General features: G+C 41.2%; 1 protein-coding gene across 1 annotated transcript in view; it reads left to right on the forward strand.

The window, feature by feature from the left end:
* Positions 1–3,804: 3,804 nt before the first annotated feature.
* efna2a (ephrin-A2a) overlaps positions 3,805–20,724 on the forward strand; it is a 123,585-nt gene continuing 106,665 nt past the window's right edge. Inside the window, exon 1 of the mRNA XM_046303490.1 lies at positions 3,805–5,128. Within this exon, the coding sequence (XP_046159446.1) occupies positions 4,989–5,128 (140 nt within the window). The 5' untranslated portion in view covers positions 3,805–4,988. The remainder of the gene's footprint in view (positions 5,129–20,724) is intronic.

Consider the following 20,724-nt stretch of genomic DNA (forward strand, 5'->3'; position numbering starts at 1 on the left):
AATAGAGTAATTCTTCACCATCTGCAAGCTGTAGACATCAGTGAAAGCCAACACTGTGAGAACTGAAGATGCTTTATGAATTGATGAACTAATTACAAGCCCAGTATTCCATGTTTAAACTGCCGTAAATGCTTTAATTAGGTGAAGTGAACGTTAAATGAACATTCAACAGATGGAATTGATTAGTACGACTTGTCGTATGTGACCTGTGTAAGAAATAAAATACATAAGTACACTGTGAGACTGTTCTCTAGCTCACAGTCGAGCATGTTGATGAGTAAAAGCACTGTAATTATTGACTCAACTGTGATTTGGAGCTAATCCATTGGGCCGGCCTCTCTGTCTCAGACAGAGTGACACTTGTGCGTGCTTGCTAGGGCACATTAGGCCTATATAAAAAAAAGAATGTAAGGGCTTTGGCCTGTGCAATATGATATTATCCTCTTTAAGTCACGGTCTTCGTTGTCAGCATCATTTTTCTCGAATTGAATTTTCAGCAGTTTCAGAGACTTCATAATACAATTGAACGTTTCACACGCAGTTCTGCGCATAGAAAATAGTCTAAGGGGGATGAAAGTTAGAAAATATCATTGATTTAAAGAGGTCGTTATCGCTCATAGCACAAGCTCAGTCTGGCTCCAGTGGAATGTTTTTCCAATGTTGCGGTGCCAACATGCATGTGAGATTTATATCGGGGCTTTTGCCCCTGACTTCACGACCTTAACACATAGCAACAGGGAGAGAGCTTAGCCTGCATTGTGTTGGAATGTTCGGACGCAGGAGGCATGGTCTGTGTCACTGACACTCACTAGAACCAGGATCGGTGCCCCACAGTTTCTTTGGATACACACACACACACACACACACACACACACACACACACACACACACACACACACACACACACACACACACACACACACACACACACACACACACACACACACACACACACACACACACACACACACACACACACACACACACACACACACACACACACACACACAGTGAGCTTTACAATAGCACTATGGAGGACCCAGCACCGCAAAACAAAGCAGGCCTCTCTGCTGTTGGCCTCTCTACATGTCAGAGTCAAAGCCGGTGCCTTGCCGGGAGACAAAGTCCAGGTGTCTTGATGATATCACAGTTTCGCCTTTCATCAGATAATTGCTCTGAAATAATGTAGAGACCAACAATACCGCTGGGTATACTGCCCCGCAAACAAACTCTCACCAACTTTGACAAGTCTCGTGTTCCTCACGTAGCCCTTTGCAACTTGCTTCGGTTCTCAAAACAGATTGTATATCAGTATAATTCTCTCTCTCTCTCTCAGTTGAAACTAAGTGCTCTACCATATGCCGACCAATTCAACAATGACTTTGTTGCAGGCTTTATTCAAAATATATGTTCACTTGTATCCCTCCAGTATTGTTTCACACACTCAGCCGTTGCTGGCGTGTGCTGCTGATCGTTTAGAACATGTTTTAAAAGCAGATGTGGCCTCTTGTCTCTTTCTCCTAACCCACATCTCTCTTTAGGGCAATATACATTTCAAACTGACTGCTGTTGTGAAGGAGGCCTGTTAAGCTCAACGTTTTCTCTTTCCTTTTGTCTTAATGTGTCAAATGGATACTTAGGCACACGGAACGGGACAATATATTTGAGTGAACACAGCCATGATGATATGGTGCGGTAGTGTCATCCGTGCTCGAAACATTCACACGATGAGACTTTCAGTTGTATGAATTTACATGCTCACTGAGCTAAGATGGACAAAAGCAGCAAGGCCCAGTGATTTGTTCAGACAGGCAGAGAATCATCGGGGACTGATTTCCCAAAGTGGGCCACAGAGACCTCTACTGGTTAGGAGGAGTGGAGATTTGGGGAGACACTTCCTCTAAATTCGCTAATGTGGTCAGCAACCTGCGTTTGTTGATATGTGTAACACAACACACAATTTGGCCTTTGCTTGAAACCCTTGGCAGAACTTTCCGGTTCAGAACCTTCCATTTCTGCTAGGCTAGTCTAGCGCTGCCTGCATCTCCCGATAGGTGGCATTATGGGACCCACGGTTCTTGATCTGTCCACTCTGAGCTTGTGCGGCTCGCCGTTTTTACAAATAGGCCCCGGACCAAGGGAGGGTGAAGGTCTCCGACAATAATTTACCCAGCCGCAGGCCTTTGCTTCTCCTGTAACCCCAGAAATTATGTAATTAGTGCCGTAAAGCCTTCGGGGGGGTCGTGGAGAAATATAACTTCTAGCCCAGATGCCTGCCTTCCCCCTGCTTCTGTTGTAATCTGTCTGTGGCGAGTGGGATACTTGCCTGCTCTGCCGGTGTGTCACAATAAAAATGCTCCCCCTTTAAAACCGTACAGCTGTAGTCATCATTCCATTATTGATTCATTCTAAACACATAGTCTATCGAGGTCGAGGGAAACAACTCCCATCAAAGTAAAAAAAAAAAATCAGGGAGACTGATGTGCACCACATCTTTCGGTGCATCTCAAAAGTCTACAGTGTCTTCCTCTCCTCAGCTCGTCTTATTCATATGCACTTGTTTAAGGACAGGAGACAAGTGTCTCTGTGTGCGCTTAAAAACGGAGTGCATTTTCACCAGTGTATTTGGAAGCACATTATTTTACGTTTCAGAGATTTACACGGTAATTACCAAGGAATTGCACAATCACATTTGAACTACACAAGTAACAACCTATGAATTGGAAAAGGTTTCCTGAAGAAAACCTCGTCATCAGTGCTCCACACTCCAAAGTCAACCATACAGTAAAGCAGGACCCAGAAGCTGGCTTCCAGTCTGGGGATGCACTGCCTCCATTATATACCCGCTGTGGTTTACTCAGGGAATCGTCTTTCTTTGGCACATGATTCCTGTGAACATGCTAATGTGCTTTTGGTGCTGTGTAACAGCCTGACACTTCCCTTTGCTCTCTGTGGCAAAACGACCTGCCCGAACTACAATTATTTCACATAGCCTCTGCCACAAGTTGTTGAGCACCCAGCGGCCTATGCATTTATGCATGGGAACCTCTGAAACTTTAATACCGGTGCGTCATTAATCTATGTGACATTTTTTAAAAGCAGGAATTAAAGTTTCATTTGTATTTTTCTTCCCTCTACCCTCTCTTTCTCCCTGGTTATAACCCTGTCCACCAGCCGCCTACCCAGTCGGTGAAATATTTATCAACGCTGAATCACACACGTTGGGCGGAACGCTCGCTCTTCTTTTTGCCCTCGGCATATCGGAGCAACGCTCACTGATTCCACGAGAGGAACAGAGGCCCAGAGAGGGGAGGGGGGAGAGAAGCTTGAGAATCATGGGAATCACAAACAGTGACAAGTGAGACACCTCTAATCCACTGCAGAGCACAGCTGTGATATGTATGTGCACGCACACACACACACACACACACACACATGAATGATGAACTTAACATTTTGCTAATGACTAATCAACATTACCATAACAAGTGGATGACTAACTCCTATAAAAAGCTTTCATTAGCCTAAGAGACACTTATGCAAGGATGAACAAATGTATACAGATAGTTGGACCATACAATAAACATTAGACGTTGGACATGATTTAATCTTTTTTTGTAGGCTATAGTTATAAGTTACTGTATGTATAACAGGATAACAGTATCGAAAATTGTTCTGAAGCTTTCTGAAATTGTAAGGGCCCCAGAAGTTTTGGGGCTCCTAGCTGGCCGGTCTCCCAGCCCCGCCCCGCTGTGTGGGGGAGAAGTGAATTGAGAGAGCGCGGCTTTGCCAGAGGGAGCGAACCATGTGCTGAAGGAGGGGAAGAGAGAGAGAGAGAGAACCACCGTGACTCAAAAAAGGGGGAAAAATCGATCATGTCAGCTCCACTGATCTGTACAACACACGTAGGAACGAGGGAAGAGCGACATGAGAATTTGGCCTTTTCACAACAGCAACCCCAAACAACGCAGGAATAGCAGCAGCAACTTTGCAACTGATGCGTTGTCTCCGTGTCTGCGCATCATGCTTTGGTAGTGGCGTTGCGAGGATGACGCGATAAGCACGCATCAAGAAAGCAACTTATCCTATTGATAACTTTTGCCAGTGAAGGAAGCGGAGGACAGTAGCCACGGACGACATTAGATAATTGCTTTTGTTCCAGCCTCAGATTGTGACTGACCGATGAGCAGAGCAGGACATATCTTGTGAGCCACTGGTTTTTCACGGGCTTGGATTTCTATCGCGCGGCTGCAACATTGTGATATTTTGAGTTTCTTCTGGAGGAACAAGAAGTGGTTGCTTGACTGAAACATTGTATCTCACAAAACAGACCTGAAACGTTGAGTTGAATGGACATCGTTATGCGCGCACATGTGGAGTAAAAAGATATTGATTTGGATGACCCGTAAATTGAAGGACGGTAGCGGAATGGATGGGTGAGAGTTATATTTACGACGACTAAAGTTTTAGAAAGTATGCCATGCCGGAAAGGAATGGATTTAAAGGACAAACGACTGTAGGCCTATACTTGGCGTCAATGAATATCCAACAATATATGACGAGTGTCGCGCAATGTGTTCAAATAAGGCGTTTATCAATTACAGTCATTGAAGAAAATGGATTTTAATAGTTATTGGAAGAGCTTGCCGTGCAAAAGGAGAGCAACGAGCTGAGTCAAACTGTGAATTAACAGAATTGATGAACCTTCATTGGAACATAATCTAATTTAACCCCATAGACACTGCTGCATCTGCTTGGACTTCTCACTAGTGTTCTCACGAATGGGAATGTATACATTGTACATCTTCAACTGAAGACGAACAACTGCAGCTGGGAGCACCTGGAATTTGAATGTGGACTGGAAACAAACCTCGTGCAAGTTGAAGAGCACCATGTCCATTTAAACAGCAACCAGAAACACATGATTGTACTTGTATCAGTATAAGTTACAGACAACAACGCGACGAATTATATAGACTCTGCCCATAATGGACAAGAACTATTTAGCTTTTCAAATGGAGTTGACATTTATGGTTGTTGCCCTCTTATCTTGGGTCGCGGTATGGGCTGACGATAGCAAGATTATATCAGACAGATATGCAGTCTACTGGAACAGCACGAACCCAAGGTAAGGAGTTGTAGGAGTCAACTTTCAGCGATGCCAATTTACATGGTTGTATAGATCATTTGTGAACCCCAATGAAATAGCTGGACATTTAGACTAAGCTAAAGAAAAATGCCTCACAAATAGCCCAGCGCATTCAAAAGCTCATCAACCATGCTCACCTTTAAGAAGTTTTCCCCTCAACTTAAATTCTTTGAATAGATCACTTTAAAGTTCCTTCTTTAACTACAAATACTTTGAGTTAGGGAGATGTGCTTGACCTAGTTATGTATCATTCTAGTTATGTATCCCATGTTTTGCTTCCATTGTAAGACCTACTTACTACATCACTCATAACTTCTCTTGTTTTTACCCCCATTATCACATCTCTCCCAGCTGAGTGTAAAGCAAGTCCCATTAAACCAGGATTTCACTTGATTATAACATCTTGCCAAGGCTTTCGGGTTTCACGTTCACAAACGTATCACATTGAATTCAAAATGCATTGTGTCTGTAGTTTGTCATTATGAAGTTGCATTTGAAAGTGTGATAAAATACTGTAGGCCAAAGCAAAATGTGAGTAAAAATCTCCAATAAGACACGCAAAACTCGGTTTAGAGGCAGACTACATGGTTATACACAAAACTAAAAAATGTTGTCAAGTCATTTTATTGACACGCAGCAAGGTTTTGGTCTCTCATGTAGAATATCCCGTACTTGTTTCATTTTAGCCCCTCAGTTCACTCCAGTGCACTATTGATATTTTGGCCTGGAGCTGTTGGAACCATTTTGAACGTGAACTAGTTCTTTCCAGTTAGTTAATTACTGGAGGAAGGTTAAGATCAATGATAGAAGGAAGACATTAAGTAAGACATTCCATCAGTATTGAGCTCTTGGGAAATTGTTTGTGCTTGACCCTTGCAATATTCTACGCATTGGAATTGTGCCAGCACACCCTCGAAAGATTGAATCAAACTTAATTTCTTGTCAAGTTTAGAGAGCAATTTGTTGTAAAAAATAAAATAAAAACAAGTTCCCCCACAATTTACAAAGATGATGTTTGTGTAACATAAGCAAATTTCTCAAATTTCCCCAGAAACCAATGTTTTGTTTAAGGCAGGGCACAGATATAGAAAGGAAAGAAAATGAAATATGCCTATGTATTTGGTGCATGTTGAATTCATTAGTTATTTTCCTTCCGAGAGTGATGAGAAAATAATAGTGCATACATAATGGATTACAATGCAACACGAACCATGGCTGCTTCAATACTTATTTGCCATACTGGAAATAACTTGTCTTGGCTCTGCAAAAAAAAATTACATCGTGAGTGTTTTGAAGCCCAAGTGGAGCTTTTTGGATAACAGTGCATTTTCTACCGAGTCACATGACCGTGATATCCGATGCTTCCTTTCTGACACAAAATCATGTGAGAACTATTAGAGTCTCACACTGTATATCTCTATTAAACGAGTTTGAAGTTGTGTAGGGCATCAATAGGAGTGACTTTGGCACTAGGCATAACAGGGTTGGGATCCTGAGTAGGTTGTATGATGTGGTTTATTTTTTTAAAGTCAGTTGTTAAGTGGTGTCTTTTCCAATAGCAATCATAGAATGCAGTAAGCGGAATTGTAAAAACTTTCTTCGTTCGCCTAAACATTCAAAATAAAAAAAATGTGACAGCAAAGGCAATATGCATGTCATATGGATGTAATATGCTTTCTTTTTATGATGTTGGCAAACATTTTGTTGGTTGAAAACAAAAGAACCAATTCGAAAAATGGCTTAGGCAGACATTTTGGAATCCTTTGAATTAGCCTATACCGTCCTCCAATTGGTTGTGAAACAGTCCATATGTAATATCTGTTAATTGTTGGTCTGAGGTGTGTTTCCAACAATCAGTGATGTGGGGTTACACTGTGGGATAGTAGCGAGGCTAGAAAACCGGATGCATAATAAGGATTAAAAGGGGTTGTTGGTTGCGAGTGAGGGGCCTTAGTGAGGGGCCTTAGTGAGGGAGCAGAAACACTGGCCTACTTTGCTCTACATCTCTAAACAATTGTTAGCCAAAGATATATATAATTTGCATCACTAATTCAATACAAATAGCATAATGAAGCATTAGGTGTATTAATTGGTGTTTCGGTGTACCGTGGTTCTATTACATTGAAATGATTTGATATTGACCTTAAGTAAGACATGTCACAGTATTATATGATCTATACAAAAGTATAACATGCATTCAATAAAAATGATCTGGACCACTGTTGATGCATATTGCAGTGTCCATTACAGAATTGCTTGTTTGAACGGTCAAGTCTTACCTAAGCACAGATTTATAAGGAGGTCGCTATATATATTGATTAGTACTTAAACCGTTAACATCGCTTTCGTTTTTTTGTGTGTTAGGGGTGACTTGTCTGTAGTTCATTATTGGTGCATTTTAAGCTCCGTTGGAAAAGCAATTTCAGTTCTTCAACATCTTTCTGATCACCCGGGTTCCATATGCAACACTCTTGAATTTTTTAGATGCTCAATTTAAATTGTATAAAAAATGGTGCACAAAAAAAGTGGATCAAATGCACCCTAAGAAAATGTGGGTTTATGAAAGGAATTTCGGTTTGTCATCAGTTGAACGGCCATTCCGCTGCAATTGACATCCCTCTTGTGTTTTCGGATGTGTTTTACGTATCTGGTTTTCGGCATGTTGCAGTTGCTATGTAACTTACGAGTAAATTGAATGACTATGATCTATGCCACACGGAAAGTTATTAGAACGATATACTCTAAGAAATACTATGATTTGATACTGTGGTCTTCCAGTTTGCCTACTAATTTAACGCCATGCTTTGCCATTCCATGATATCTGCTTTCCTCATACCGTCCCCCCCGTTCTGACCTAGTTTCGCTGAGGTTATTGGGGAGTATTGAGGGGAAATAGTAGTGGTAGCTGGTCTGTGAGGACACTAGATTATATTGTACTCAATGATTATATTTTTTAGGAAGCTTTGAAGTCAACGATGAAGGGAATACTTTTCAAATCATGAAAATAAGCTTCAGAGGGTATAACCTTGGAGTTTTTGGATAGTAAAACATTTCTGTGCAATGGTGGCTTGGGGTTCCTGTAGGTGGCGTTACATCGTTTTTGCTCTGCTCGGCAACGTGGTCCGCCATTTTCTCATTCATGGTAGAAAGACCTTCATTTTTTGGTGTGTCGAGAGCCAAGACAAAGAAATGACATGGACGATGATTAAAGATGGTAACCAACAGTTTAAATGGGTCAAATGGTTTTTATGCGGAATTGAATCTGGTTTGAACTACAGTCAAAGACCGATTGGTGTTGACAGATAGAACTATCTTGAAAATGTAATTTAATAAGGAAATGAGGAACTTTTTACACCAATACATATGAGTAATAATGAGTTCTGTGCTTTAACCTCATACTGTTGAAAGTGGAGAAGCATCACTCGGCTCCATGCCAAAACGAATGGACGAGTGGAGAGTAACGGGAAACAATCTCATGTTTTCTTTCCCAATGATCTGCTCGTATTCACAAATGGACCGTTCTGGGGAAAAAAAGTCCTCTAAATTCAAGACTTGAACCACTGCATTGAAAGACCAAGTCAGTCCCTCCAGGTTCCCCGCGTATTATGGGAAGGCTTGCAAATTTGACCAATCACCACACTATTTCCGAATTAAACACTAAAATCATCACAATATTTTCACACAATATTAACCATCACCACAGTACAAAAAGAGCACTCGCAATTTCAAATATTCACTGCACATTTTCAGCATAATATGGTTCAATCAAGCCACACAAACATTTTCCCTCGTCAGCGCGTTTTCGCAACAAATTGGACAGAATCATTGCGTATTGCCGTGCAAAATGTCAGAATTGCAGCGGCAAAATAAAGCATTTCCCCCTTCAAATATCACAAACAAATCGCTGCGAAATCGTGGAGGAACTGCCATGTATCTTATCTTAGAGCAGTTTGCAGAAATGTTAATATGTACTTTTGTATATATTATTGCTGTAGAATTTATGTTTTCGCTGTTTAGAATGGTGAAGATGCGAAAAATACACGTTTCTCATGGTTCACACAGTTTTGGATATAGTAGGGGTTGGCTGTCCTCAAAGTGCTTCTTTAGAACACTGTTTGTACATATACTGCAATAGGTTGTGCGTTACTACTCAGGTGTAGCCGATTCCCCCCCCCCTATTTGTTACAAAAATAAAACATATTTGAATGTAAAGTTACATTTGTTACTGTAGAAATGAAATTCTTGCTTACTGTTTTAAGGCCTTCAGATATAAGGATATGGCATTGAATTTCGAAGTGCAGTGTATGTTGTTCTCTAATGGGGTGCTGTATTGAAACCGGACTGTTCTCCCGCAAGCAGGGAGCAGAACACTGTCGTAAATCTTTTGCTAGTTTACTACTCATTTGGCATTAATTCCGTTTTTCAATTTAAACTGGACAGCACTTTATGGGCCACTTGCCCTGTGTGTGTACAATTCAGCATCACCCATATGCCCCCCGTAATTAATTCAAGGTGTCATGAGAGTGGCGGCTTGCAATGCCATCTCAACTTGAATTCTACCTTTTCTGGGGATCACATAATGCACTAATTACTGTACTGCTCAAACTCATATCCCGCTTTAATGTGAGATCTGTTTCCTGAAGGTAAAAAATAGAAGCCTTTTTACTCACAAGCACTTGATGAGATGAGCATGGACGTGAAATTGAACAGGCTTGAGTTCTCGTGACAAGCTTGAGACTATGGTCTACCCCATTGGGCTCGTTGTTGTGGAAATACTGACATTTTCTCTCAGTAATATACTGCAATTAAAAATCCGTCATGGAGAGAATATGGTAAAAGTATATACGTAATTGGTTTGTCGTGATAAAATTACCCTTTTCTTTTCTGGACTGGGAAATAGGCATTTTCCATGGCTGAGCACAAGGCTCAGCATATTTGTTAGTTAGGGAATTTGATTTTAAATGAAAAGATTGTCTGCTATGTTCACTTGTACAAAACACAGCCTCCTTTTAGCCAGCCCTAATGTGGAGCCATGTGGACTGCCGTCTCATTTATACAAGATGGGAGGCCAACTCTATTCGTAGCTATTCCAATGAAGGTTCCTTGTTTTCATCACAGGTCATGAACTAGTTTGGCTCTAAATGTTCAAATTCCTCCTCCAAGGCATTTTAGGAACAGACTAGTGAAAGAATATCTGGGAAAAAAGGTTGACTGAGAGAAAATCAACTTTTTTTCACAAGAAAATACGAGACCATATTCCCATCTTAATGAAAATGAAAAGGGGGGAAAAAGTTTCACTTCCAAATCAGCAAATTGGCCTGGAATGGAATAATTATTTTAACATGGAATTGGCCATAAATGGCCTGACACAATTGAACATTAAATGGCTCTAACATCTCATTAAAGATTAAAGTTGGTGCATAATATCTACAAAAGCAATTGGTATGAAAGATGAATTCGCTAATCAGTAATCTAAGTTCAAAGCTTCATGAAATAAAATGACCCGGAGAGTGTTTAAGCCCAAAGCCTGCTTCATTTGGTAGGACACTGCATTTCATGTCCAATGATAATCAAGGTTATGCTAATGTTGGACATGATGAATCGCCTGCTTTACAGTCCTTGTCCCTACGGACAAAAAAAATCCCCATTCTTCAGTTGTTGTATCTGACAAGCAGTGATAGTTTTGAAAAATCTATAAACAATCTTCTGACCTAAGTGTAGTGCTTTGGACTTTGGCTATTTATATTTTCTTCCCGAAATTGCATTAGATGTGTCAGCCATTACCCATTTTGACTCGAGACAAGAGTGTATTGCTTTTCTCTTCTATTCTCTCTCTCTGAGATATGGTGAACAAATGTAGAGTTTCGGTTGACTCGGGTGTCCCGTTTGTTCAATCAGTCTGTCACCAACCTCCCTTCCATTGTACCCCCACCTGTGTAGAGACACTGAGAATGGCTGTACTGGTCACATCGGTGGCAGACAGTGAACTAGGTGGCGAGTTTTGTCGGCCTTGTTCCGCATGGCTCACAGCAGCCCGTCTTGCCGCCGGGATCTCAAATATTGATGAACGACGAGTAATGGCTGCCGTCTCATTTATTAACCATAGCTTATTTTATTGGGAATCTAAAAGGTAAATAAAGACCTCATTTTCCGTTGTTTATTTGATGTTTCTTGTTCTTCCCGACAGTGCTTATCAGCACTTCATCAAGCCTTATGTACTCCTCATGCATTTTAATGCCAGACCCACATTCTCTTTCCACATAGGCAGTCTCGTGTATCAAGAGAGCTAGAAACGTTGAACTTCGCCAGGTGTTCTCAAAAACTAACTGTATCCACCACGAGAATGTTCCAAAAGGAGGGCAAACAGTGAAAATCTCTGTGTTACTGTTAATCAGGGTTGTGAATAAATCCCCCTAACCACACACTGCGTTAGTTACACTTGAAATGTGCAGACTGGTGAGGCGTTCTCTCCACTTCTCTCAGCCCAGGATAGGCCTATGGCCTTTAGCGTTCCACATCTCTGTTGCCATAACAAGTCAGTTGTGGGGTTTATTTCTTTTAGCAGATTTAAGGCAGATTGGTGTTACCCTTCGAAAGCCTCCCGGGATGAAAGAGCCCAGCACCTCGCCTATTCTCCTGTCCTTGCTTGTGCCCTGGGCCTTCTGAAACTGGTCCTGCATTACTTTTGAACGTTGTTGGCATATTGCTATCATGTCTTCTAATGCTCTCCTCCCATTTATATGTAGACCTTTTAATGTGATTTACGTGTGCGGGATATAAATGTAATTCTGTTCTTGTATTACTTTACCGCCAAACACAATAAAGCCGGACAGCAGTTAATTGCGTCAACATCCTAATCGCTTCTAGCTTGTAGAAACACTGCCCGGCGTTTGATAAATGTAATGGGTGTTGTCGGATTCGGACGGGCCCCGCTCGTAAAAGTAACGACGGTGTTTTCCTAATTGATCCGCGGTAATAGTTTACATTTATTGATGCACATTGGGCGTAAAGCTCTGACTCTCTCTTCATTACCCCTTCATCAGGTTCTGGTTTGGCTTTTTTATCCTCCAGCAGAACATCATTTGAATGAATATAATGGAGAGTGGAGATGCCCCTTCAGAACTGTGAAAGACATTTTCGATCGCTTTCGGGTCAATGTCCTCCTCTCGCCCATTCGTGTAGTGTTATGAAGTGGTGGATTTACTTGTGGTGGATGGAGCACCCTTTCAAAATAGGACACCACTTTTGTGTCCCCTTGGTTCCCGCACAGCACCATATTCAATCACGGGGGGGGGAGAAAAGCGCGTTACGCTAATGGCAAACTTTCACGGTTGAATGTGTAGGGAAACGTCTCTTGGTAATAAGAGGGCAGGGGAGCACATTAGAATGCAGGCGGTCAAGGAGACAGGAAGACTCCAGCAGGACCAGCATATTGCTCCTAAGTCTTTTACCACTTCCCTCAAAGAGATTTTTCTTCACCATCCATTTCTTTGACCGCGGACCAATTGAATATATTGGTCATGGAATTGGAAAGGATGTTGCTACATCTGTAAGGGCCATATATATATGTATACAAGTAAATAATCAAACACTCAACTGAATCAGTGAAGTCGTAGGGATTAGCTCTACTGTTTTGCTGAAGCAGAATTACTAGGCTCATTGTCCTTTCCTCGGACAAAGATGAACTGGCTTGAACCCATGAGTCTTTTACTATGCTACCGACGTTGCACACTTGCATGTGTTTTGATACGCGGACTTGTTTTGATCGAACTAACATGCCACAATGGAAACAAAATCAACACTCCTTCCGAGTGATAAAATAGTGCACTTCTGACTGTAGAGAATTTAAAAAAAAAGAAGGGTTTAACCTGTCTCTGAGAAAGGATTTGTTGTTGTTCTGGTATGTTCATTTGATTTCTGTGAAAAGGTACGCAGGAATTTATTATCACAGATGTGTGCTTTGAATTGAAGTGCTAGTTCTGGATTGATGCATAGATTAGAACACTCTAATCATGTTTATATCACCACATAGAAGGATATGCTTTACCAATTAAACAATATTTCCTGTGTATAGTTGTCCAATCCTCTCCCCCCAAAGGTAGTCTTGTAAACTTGACCCAAATGGCGGCCAGAATGTAAAAGAATGAAGTTAGGCCTATGTATATTTAGGCTTCAGATATTTGCATAGTTTGTACATGGGTAATAGGTCCATATCATTTTATTGATTGTTTGGAAATTGGTCAAAAATATTTTTTATATATTTGATATTCTTAGCAATGGATGATATTGAACTAGTATTTTTTTCTGATTCAATTGTGATAATATCTTAACGCTGTCTTTGTTGTACATTTTTTAAGAAAACGCTTTGAATTATTATGAACATTTTTACTATTCCATTTCTATATTGATCTCCATTAAATAAATGCTCGATTTCTGGGTAACATACAGAGGATAATGTACTTAATAATTTAGAGCTTTTATTTATTTATATTGACATGTTTTCACTGTTTTGATATTGATTATTGAGTTCAGAATGCCTTCCCACCATAATGTTTTGACAAGGAGTATCCTATATGTTGCGTTAATTGTCATTATTTGAAATATATGTAGCATATATCGGCAAAAAAAAAAAGATCCTATCTGCTTTTTCGTAAATAAGAAAACAAAAAACAACATACCTCAATTTTATACTATACGCCTTACACTTTATACATTAGTACCACGACATAATCATATGCATACATGGCCTACAAAAAGTAGTCAGCGCCATTAGGACAACTTGCTGTTAGCATTAGTGGCTATCCCACAGAATTCACTGAGGGTAAGGCAATAAGTAGTGCGTGAACAGTAAATGGGTCATGCAGTTCTTCAGTTGATTCTGAAATAATGAATTAGCGAGTTGTTTATGAATGTATACAGCAGTTTATTTTGCACTTTATAATGTAAGTCGAAAATTCTTAGTAGACAATGTTTTTTTTCGTCTTGGGCATAATTCTTACCGTCAGCAAAAATAATAAATAACAGTTAATGCTGTTGAGAAAAATGTTTGGAGGAACAAAATAATGTTGACTGCAAACCCCCAAAATATTTATTAAATATATGGGTCCACCCATCATTAACACTACATCATTAACATAATTAACACTACAATCTTAAAAGTAAAGTTTGACATTTTGACCATTCTACAACTAGGTGTAATCATATTTCAGAACTTTATATTTTAACTAGTTATTGAGAAAACACATACCAGAAGATCTGAAAACAATATTTACCTCAGGATAGAGTTAGCTGCCTGATGTGTCAATTGTGGAAATTCAACTCCAGACACAATGAGGTTGAATGCAAGAGCCTAGTCTCCTCTCATTCAGTGAATGTAATTAAGATCAGGTTTACGTACTGTAAATGAACATGAATATGTAAGCTTACAACCACAGCAATACTTTGGCTACAGCAAAACAAATGTTTTTGTTTTGGATGCTTGGTAGAGCATGGCACTTGTAACGCCAGGGCAGTGGGTTCGATTCCCGGGACCACCCATACGTAGAATGTATGCACACATGACTGTAAGTCGCTTTGGATAAAAGCGTCTGCTAAATGGCATATATTATTTTTTATATTATATATTATGTTTTAGCCTAGATTTGACAGTCATGTGCGGTGTGACCTGACGGTCTTGGTAGGTCTCTGCAGAACAGCCATTGTGCCTTGTAGGCCCTCACCTGTTTCTTCTTAGCATGGCGTGACTGTGTGACGGGGTGAACGAGCGTTGGCTTTGGCACACATGGTTCTGTCTTCAAGTGAGAGGGCGGGGATTTGCTATACCACAGTGCACAGTAAGCTTTGACCTTCAAACAACTGGAGATTTGGAGAGAGAGAAAGGAGAAAGAAAAGCTTGTGAAAAAGTGGAGCATTGCTCCCATGTCATCTGGGAGACTTCTTTCCTGAATAGCAGACATGTCAAGCCTGTCATTCACAGGGACCGAAAAAAGGGCTTTTATCTGGGGTCTTGGGGTTCGGTGGGCAGTTGGGGGGGAGGAGTTAGGTACAGACAGTACAAACAGAAGTAGCCAACACTTAACCTGCTTAGGTGTGTACTGTACATTGTCGCCAATATTGAATAGTGTTCTCAGATGCTGTATAGTGTATAGTCTATTTCCATGAGTTCATAAACTACTAATGGTGAATGAGGCCTTATGGAGGTAATATGTAATTCTCTTAGACCATTTTTTAAATTAATGACAAGTAAAAATGAATAAAACGCCTTCCATTTTGCTCTACAATCTCATGATTAGTAGCCTCATGAAGGAACTGGTCATTTATGATGTTTTGGCTTCATATTATGGATGCCACAATGCCAGAACAGCATACAAGACGAGACAAGACGTACTTTCTGAGACACAGTGCCTTCAGAAAGTATTCCAAAATTGGTTGTTGATCATTGCTAGACAAACATTTTCAGGTCTTGCCATAGATTTTCAAGTAGATTTAAGTCTAAACTGTAATTCGGCCACACCGGAACATCCACTGTCTCCTTGGTAAGCAACTCCAGTGTAGATTTAACCTTGTGTTTTAGGTTGTTGTCCTGCTGAAAGGGGAATTAATCTCAGAGTGTCTGGTGGAAAGCAGACTGAACTAGGTTTTCCTCTAGGGTTTTGCCTGTGCTTAGCTCCATTTCAGTTCTTTTTTATCCTGAAAAACTTCCACACACCTTAACGATTGCAAGCATACCCATAACATGATGCAGCCACCACTATGCTCGAAAGTATGGTGAATGGTACTCAGTAATGAATTGTATTGGATTTGCCCCAAAAATTGAATTGCATTGCCAATTGTTTTGCAGTATTACTGTAGTGCCCTGTTGCAAACAGAATGCATGTTTTGGAATATATACCCATATATGTAATATATCTGTTTCTTTGTCGTGACTGTGTGTATTGATACACCATTCAAAGTGTAATGAGTTACTTCACCATTCTCAAAGGGATATTCAATTTCTGTTTTTTTTGGACCCGTCAACCAATAGGTGCCCTTCTTTGTAAGGCATTGGAAAACCTCCCAGGTATTTGTGGTTGAATCTGTGTTTGAATTTCACTGCTCGACTGAGGGACCTTACAGATAATTGTATGTGTGGGGTACAGAGATGTTGTAGTCCTTCAAAAATCATGCTAAACTCTTACTGCACACAGAGTGAATCCATGCAACTTATTATGTGGCTAGTTAAGGCCATTTTCAATCCGGAACATATTTAGGCTCGCCATAACAAAAGGGACAAATAGTTATTGACTCAAGACATTTCAGCTTTTCGTTTGCAATTAATTTGTAAAAACTTAGAAAAACATAATTCCACTTTGACATTATTGGGTTTTTCGTGTAGGGCAGTGACAAGAAAACTAAATGTAATCCATTTCAATGGATTACATTTCAATGGATTACATTTCCATGTGGAAACAGTCAAGGGGTGTGAATACTTTCTGAAGGCACTGTATATTGTTGTCAGAGAAAGTGTTGTATAACCCACTGTGAAACCCTCTGCTGTCCCAGTGTCTTGTGAACGTTTGGATATCTCGTTCCCTCTTCATAAATTGGCATTTGACAACATTTCAAAATCATTTCCTGCATCGCAATTTTTTTTAACAATCTCTCAATCCCTACAGAATGGGAAATGGAATTACACTCCCAAGTTCCCAATAAATTTTTTTATTAGGACTCTGACGTTTTATGAATAAGTACATCAATCCAGCGAGGATGCCTGTGATCCGGGAAAGTGAAAAATGTGAGAAATGAGAGACGAGAGCTTAAAGCTGCACAAAAGGATGGTTTTTTCACCCGGCGTGGTATTATGGCCTTTTACAATGCTATCGGGACAGTGATGTGCTCCGAATGTGAACTGACGTCAGCTATGGCACAGGACTTTGATATCAACCGAGGTGATTTGATTTCAGCAACTGCACGTAACGTACTGCCGCTTTTCTTGTGTGAGCTCTTTTTTTTACCCTTCCCGTCGCAATGGTAGGAATGGGCTGACATGGATCCTTTAATATCACCTGCACAAAGGCAATCACATAGCAGGTTGCAAAAAAACAACAACCTTGAAATGTTCAGAGTTTCTTGTGACACTGAAGTCCTGAATCACAGAGAAACTAATGGAGGTGACCTCCTGACTGAGCTGTGTTGGCAGGCATGCCTCTTCAGAGATAGAGAAAGAAAGAGAGAGGGAGAGAGAAGGGGGGGGGGGGGTGGAAGACTGTTTGAAGACGGGGACAGTGGCAGTAACAGGAGAGGGAACATGACTGGTGTGACAATGGAAACCCGAGCCAGGGTCGCCACCGCTCATGTTCCTAAATCTCTCTATGACGAGGGGCAAGGAGCTCCAAAAGTGGGTTACCAAAAGCGGCGAGGGAATCGGTGCAGTTTTGAAGGTTTAGATAGGCTTGTTTGGGTTTCAGTTTCTCAATTTAGGAAGAGTCGAGCTTGAAAATGGACCAATTGTTTAGAAATGTGCACAAATGAAAGATGTGAACACAAAGTGTAGTAACATAGACATTATTAGGAACATTAACATGCTGGAGCACTGCTGCTTATGACTGCATGCGACTACAGTTGCCTTCTATTGTTTCTTCTTGGTTAAATGATTCAGCACAATTGACCGTTTCAGCATCACGCATGGCATTGTACTGGGTATGAGATACTAGTTCCGAGCACATCGAGGGAAGATTTAAAAACATCGTTTTGAAAACCTCATACGCATAAAGATGACTAAAATTGAATGAAACTCCCTTCCCTATTAATCTGCTATTTGCCCCTTTTGGCCCTACACTCCATGAAAACACGTAACATGTCTAAGCATCTGGCACATCTCTAGTGCCTCAGAAACACATCGAACACTCCAGTATCTTCTCTGTATGCCGGTACAGTAGAGAAACATGAATACCTAACAATACCGGGATGAGATTCTAGGTGTTGTGTGAAACTCGGCCGGCGGTAATCCTGGTGGCGGCGGGATCTCTCGGCGCTTGGCCCTCGCTCCCGTGCGATGCTAAAGTGCAGTCTCACCTCGGGGCGGCGGTGAAGCCAGCTGAACATCAGGATATGGGGAGATTACAGAGCCTGTGGAGTGAGTTTAAACAGGATTAGCCATTCCAGCTCAGGTGCTACGCTAATAGGATTAGAGAGTCCCCTTTCTTGTTCATCCCAGCGTTAAGACGAATTACGGGCCCCCAAAACAAAGGTGTATATTCGGACGGCACAAGGACGCACAAGGGATAGACAACACTCTTAGGGGGGGGGATCCCCCTCACATGTTCTGAAGGGAGTGACCCCCATATTGACTGTCACCCAACACTTTGGGGGTCCCCTTAGTTGGCAATGGAACTTTAATTAGTCCATGCATTTTTCAGGGCATAGAAGCCACTTTGCTGGAGGAAGTGTTTTGAGCGATGATTGCATTGTTGCTGACGGTCCCGATAGCCCTTTAAAGATTAGTGCTGCTTAAAAGACAAGCCCACTTACAGGATGGAGGAACAACGTTGTTTAATGGAAATGCAAGCATCTATTCTAAAGGATGGCCTTAGAACTACAAATCAGATTTAGTTTTGTTTTACTGGAGAATAGAAGCACATAGCCTTTCCATTTGAGATGTATTATCCTTTGATTTCAATGACACTCTAGTTTATTATACCATTTACTTTCAGCTGTCAGAATAGTCTATTTAGCCAATCTGTCTTTACATTTGGTTAAACGACCTTGTAGATATGGAGTGTAAAGCATTGAGACTTATAATGCTCCCTTAGAGCTTAGTGGCCACCATGACTTCAAGTAGTCTGTATCTCTGCACATTTGAGTTTCTCCAATCATGATAACTGTTATCGGTCCAATTCCACCGGAGTTATCCCGTATCAATTTCCACATCACTTTAGATATAATCTTGCTAGGGGGCGGTTACTGTGATGGGCTGTGAAAAGAGGAGCTGATATCTCCTTTGTGCCAGTTTTGTGGGGGCCAACAGGAGAAACCGTAAGGGACCTCCACCTAATCCCGGGGTTTAGCCTTCAAAAGCCACTCTTTTCTGAAAGGCTTTGAGGTTCTTCACACAACTCTCTGCTCCGCAGCCCTTTCTAATAGGAGGGGTTCACGTTTGCCGAAGTGGGGAGGGCTTGTTCGTTTAGGGCGGGAAGAGAGGCACTTCTGGGCTGGCGTAGCTGGTTATCTTCTTGAAGATCCTGAGGGGGAATGCCGTTGGAGGATAGCAGGTGAAGCGGCTCTGAGTTTTCAGAGGCCTGCTTCTCACCAGTTAGACAGGACTCCCAGGGTCCCCCTGCTAGCTGGAGGGAGAGCCATGTTCTGAAGCTAGGCCTACATCTGTCCCTCAAAGCCTGGCTTGCCTGCTTCTCTCTCCTCCTGTAGAGATTCAGACAGCCATGTGAAGAATGCACTGTTCATTTAAAGCACTTAGCACCTACGCTCAATGAGGAACCATTAGGTCTGCTCTTCAATACCTGCCTTCCATTTCGCCCCGTTCAGGAATTGACGTAAACTCGGAAGGCTGAGTTGCCCACGACCACCTTTATCTCACCGCATGGTTCTCCAACGAAGATTGCTACATGCCCCAAACCCTCAAAAGAAATACGCAACCGTATGCAAGTAGTCCTTTGTCTCAAGACTGCTTTGACAATTCACACCCTAAAAGCAGCCGTGTCTTGGCTTAGGTCTCAGGGAGGGCAGCCATGACGACAAGCCTAGACCCTGAAATACTACCTCGGCACCACCTTTCAAGACTGATGGTCCATGTGTTTTAGCTTTGGGCTTCCTAGACAAGCTTTATCACTCCCCGCTTCTTAGCTTAAGGGGGTTAAGGTTCCCTGTCAGTCCAACAGTCAACACAAAGCAGACACCCCATCTGATAGCAATCTGTCAGGGCACACAAATGAATTCTCTAGGGTTGGGCTTTTACTTCATTGACTGATTAGAAGGTGCATTGATGAGTAGTATGCAGTCAAATACCTTCAATTGAGTGTCATTTGTATATTAGACAATCATGCAGCTGAAAGCAGGGTAAGTGATTGATTATTATGAAAGCAAGGCCACGGCCGTGCTGATGCTCAGTTCAGACCACAGCTGTCGATACAAATTTTAGAGATGCTCATTCAGCAAACCTGTCAATGGCGTATGCGATGGTAATATTGACGATCATGGCCTTGAATAGTATGCCTGGTGGAATTGTTCAGTGAGTGTCATTTGTGGCAAATTTGAGCTTTTTTCTCAGTTAACAATCAATCTGCAGGCTGCAGTACAGTCTGGCCTTTGCTATTCAGCCTGTTGACATCTGTGGCAGCATATATTTTTTTACATTTAAAGCCGAAGAGCAGTCTTGATTTTTTTATTTGGTTTTGAAATGTATGTTTGGAAACACTTTCTAAGAGCTTCCATTTAAAAAATTTGGATAAATACTTACTTACGTTTATATATGTTGGAATACAAATGTATTAATAAAGCATAAACTACTTATGAGAAGTGTATTCATGGCTTAGTTATGAGATACTTCATTATTTTAGAAAGCGTTACCACGACGTGGTGTG

The sequence above is a fragment of the Oncorhynchus gorbuscha genome, linkage group LG15 (assembly GCF_021184085.1).
Source record: "Oncorhynchus gorbuscha isolate QuinsamMale2020 ecotype Even-year linkage group LG15, OgorEven_v1.0, whole genome shotgun sequence".
Classification (NCBI taxonomy): domain Eukaryota; kingdom Metazoa; phylum Chordata; class Actinopteri; order Salmoniformes; family Salmonidae; genus Oncorhynchus; species Oncorhynchus gorbuscha.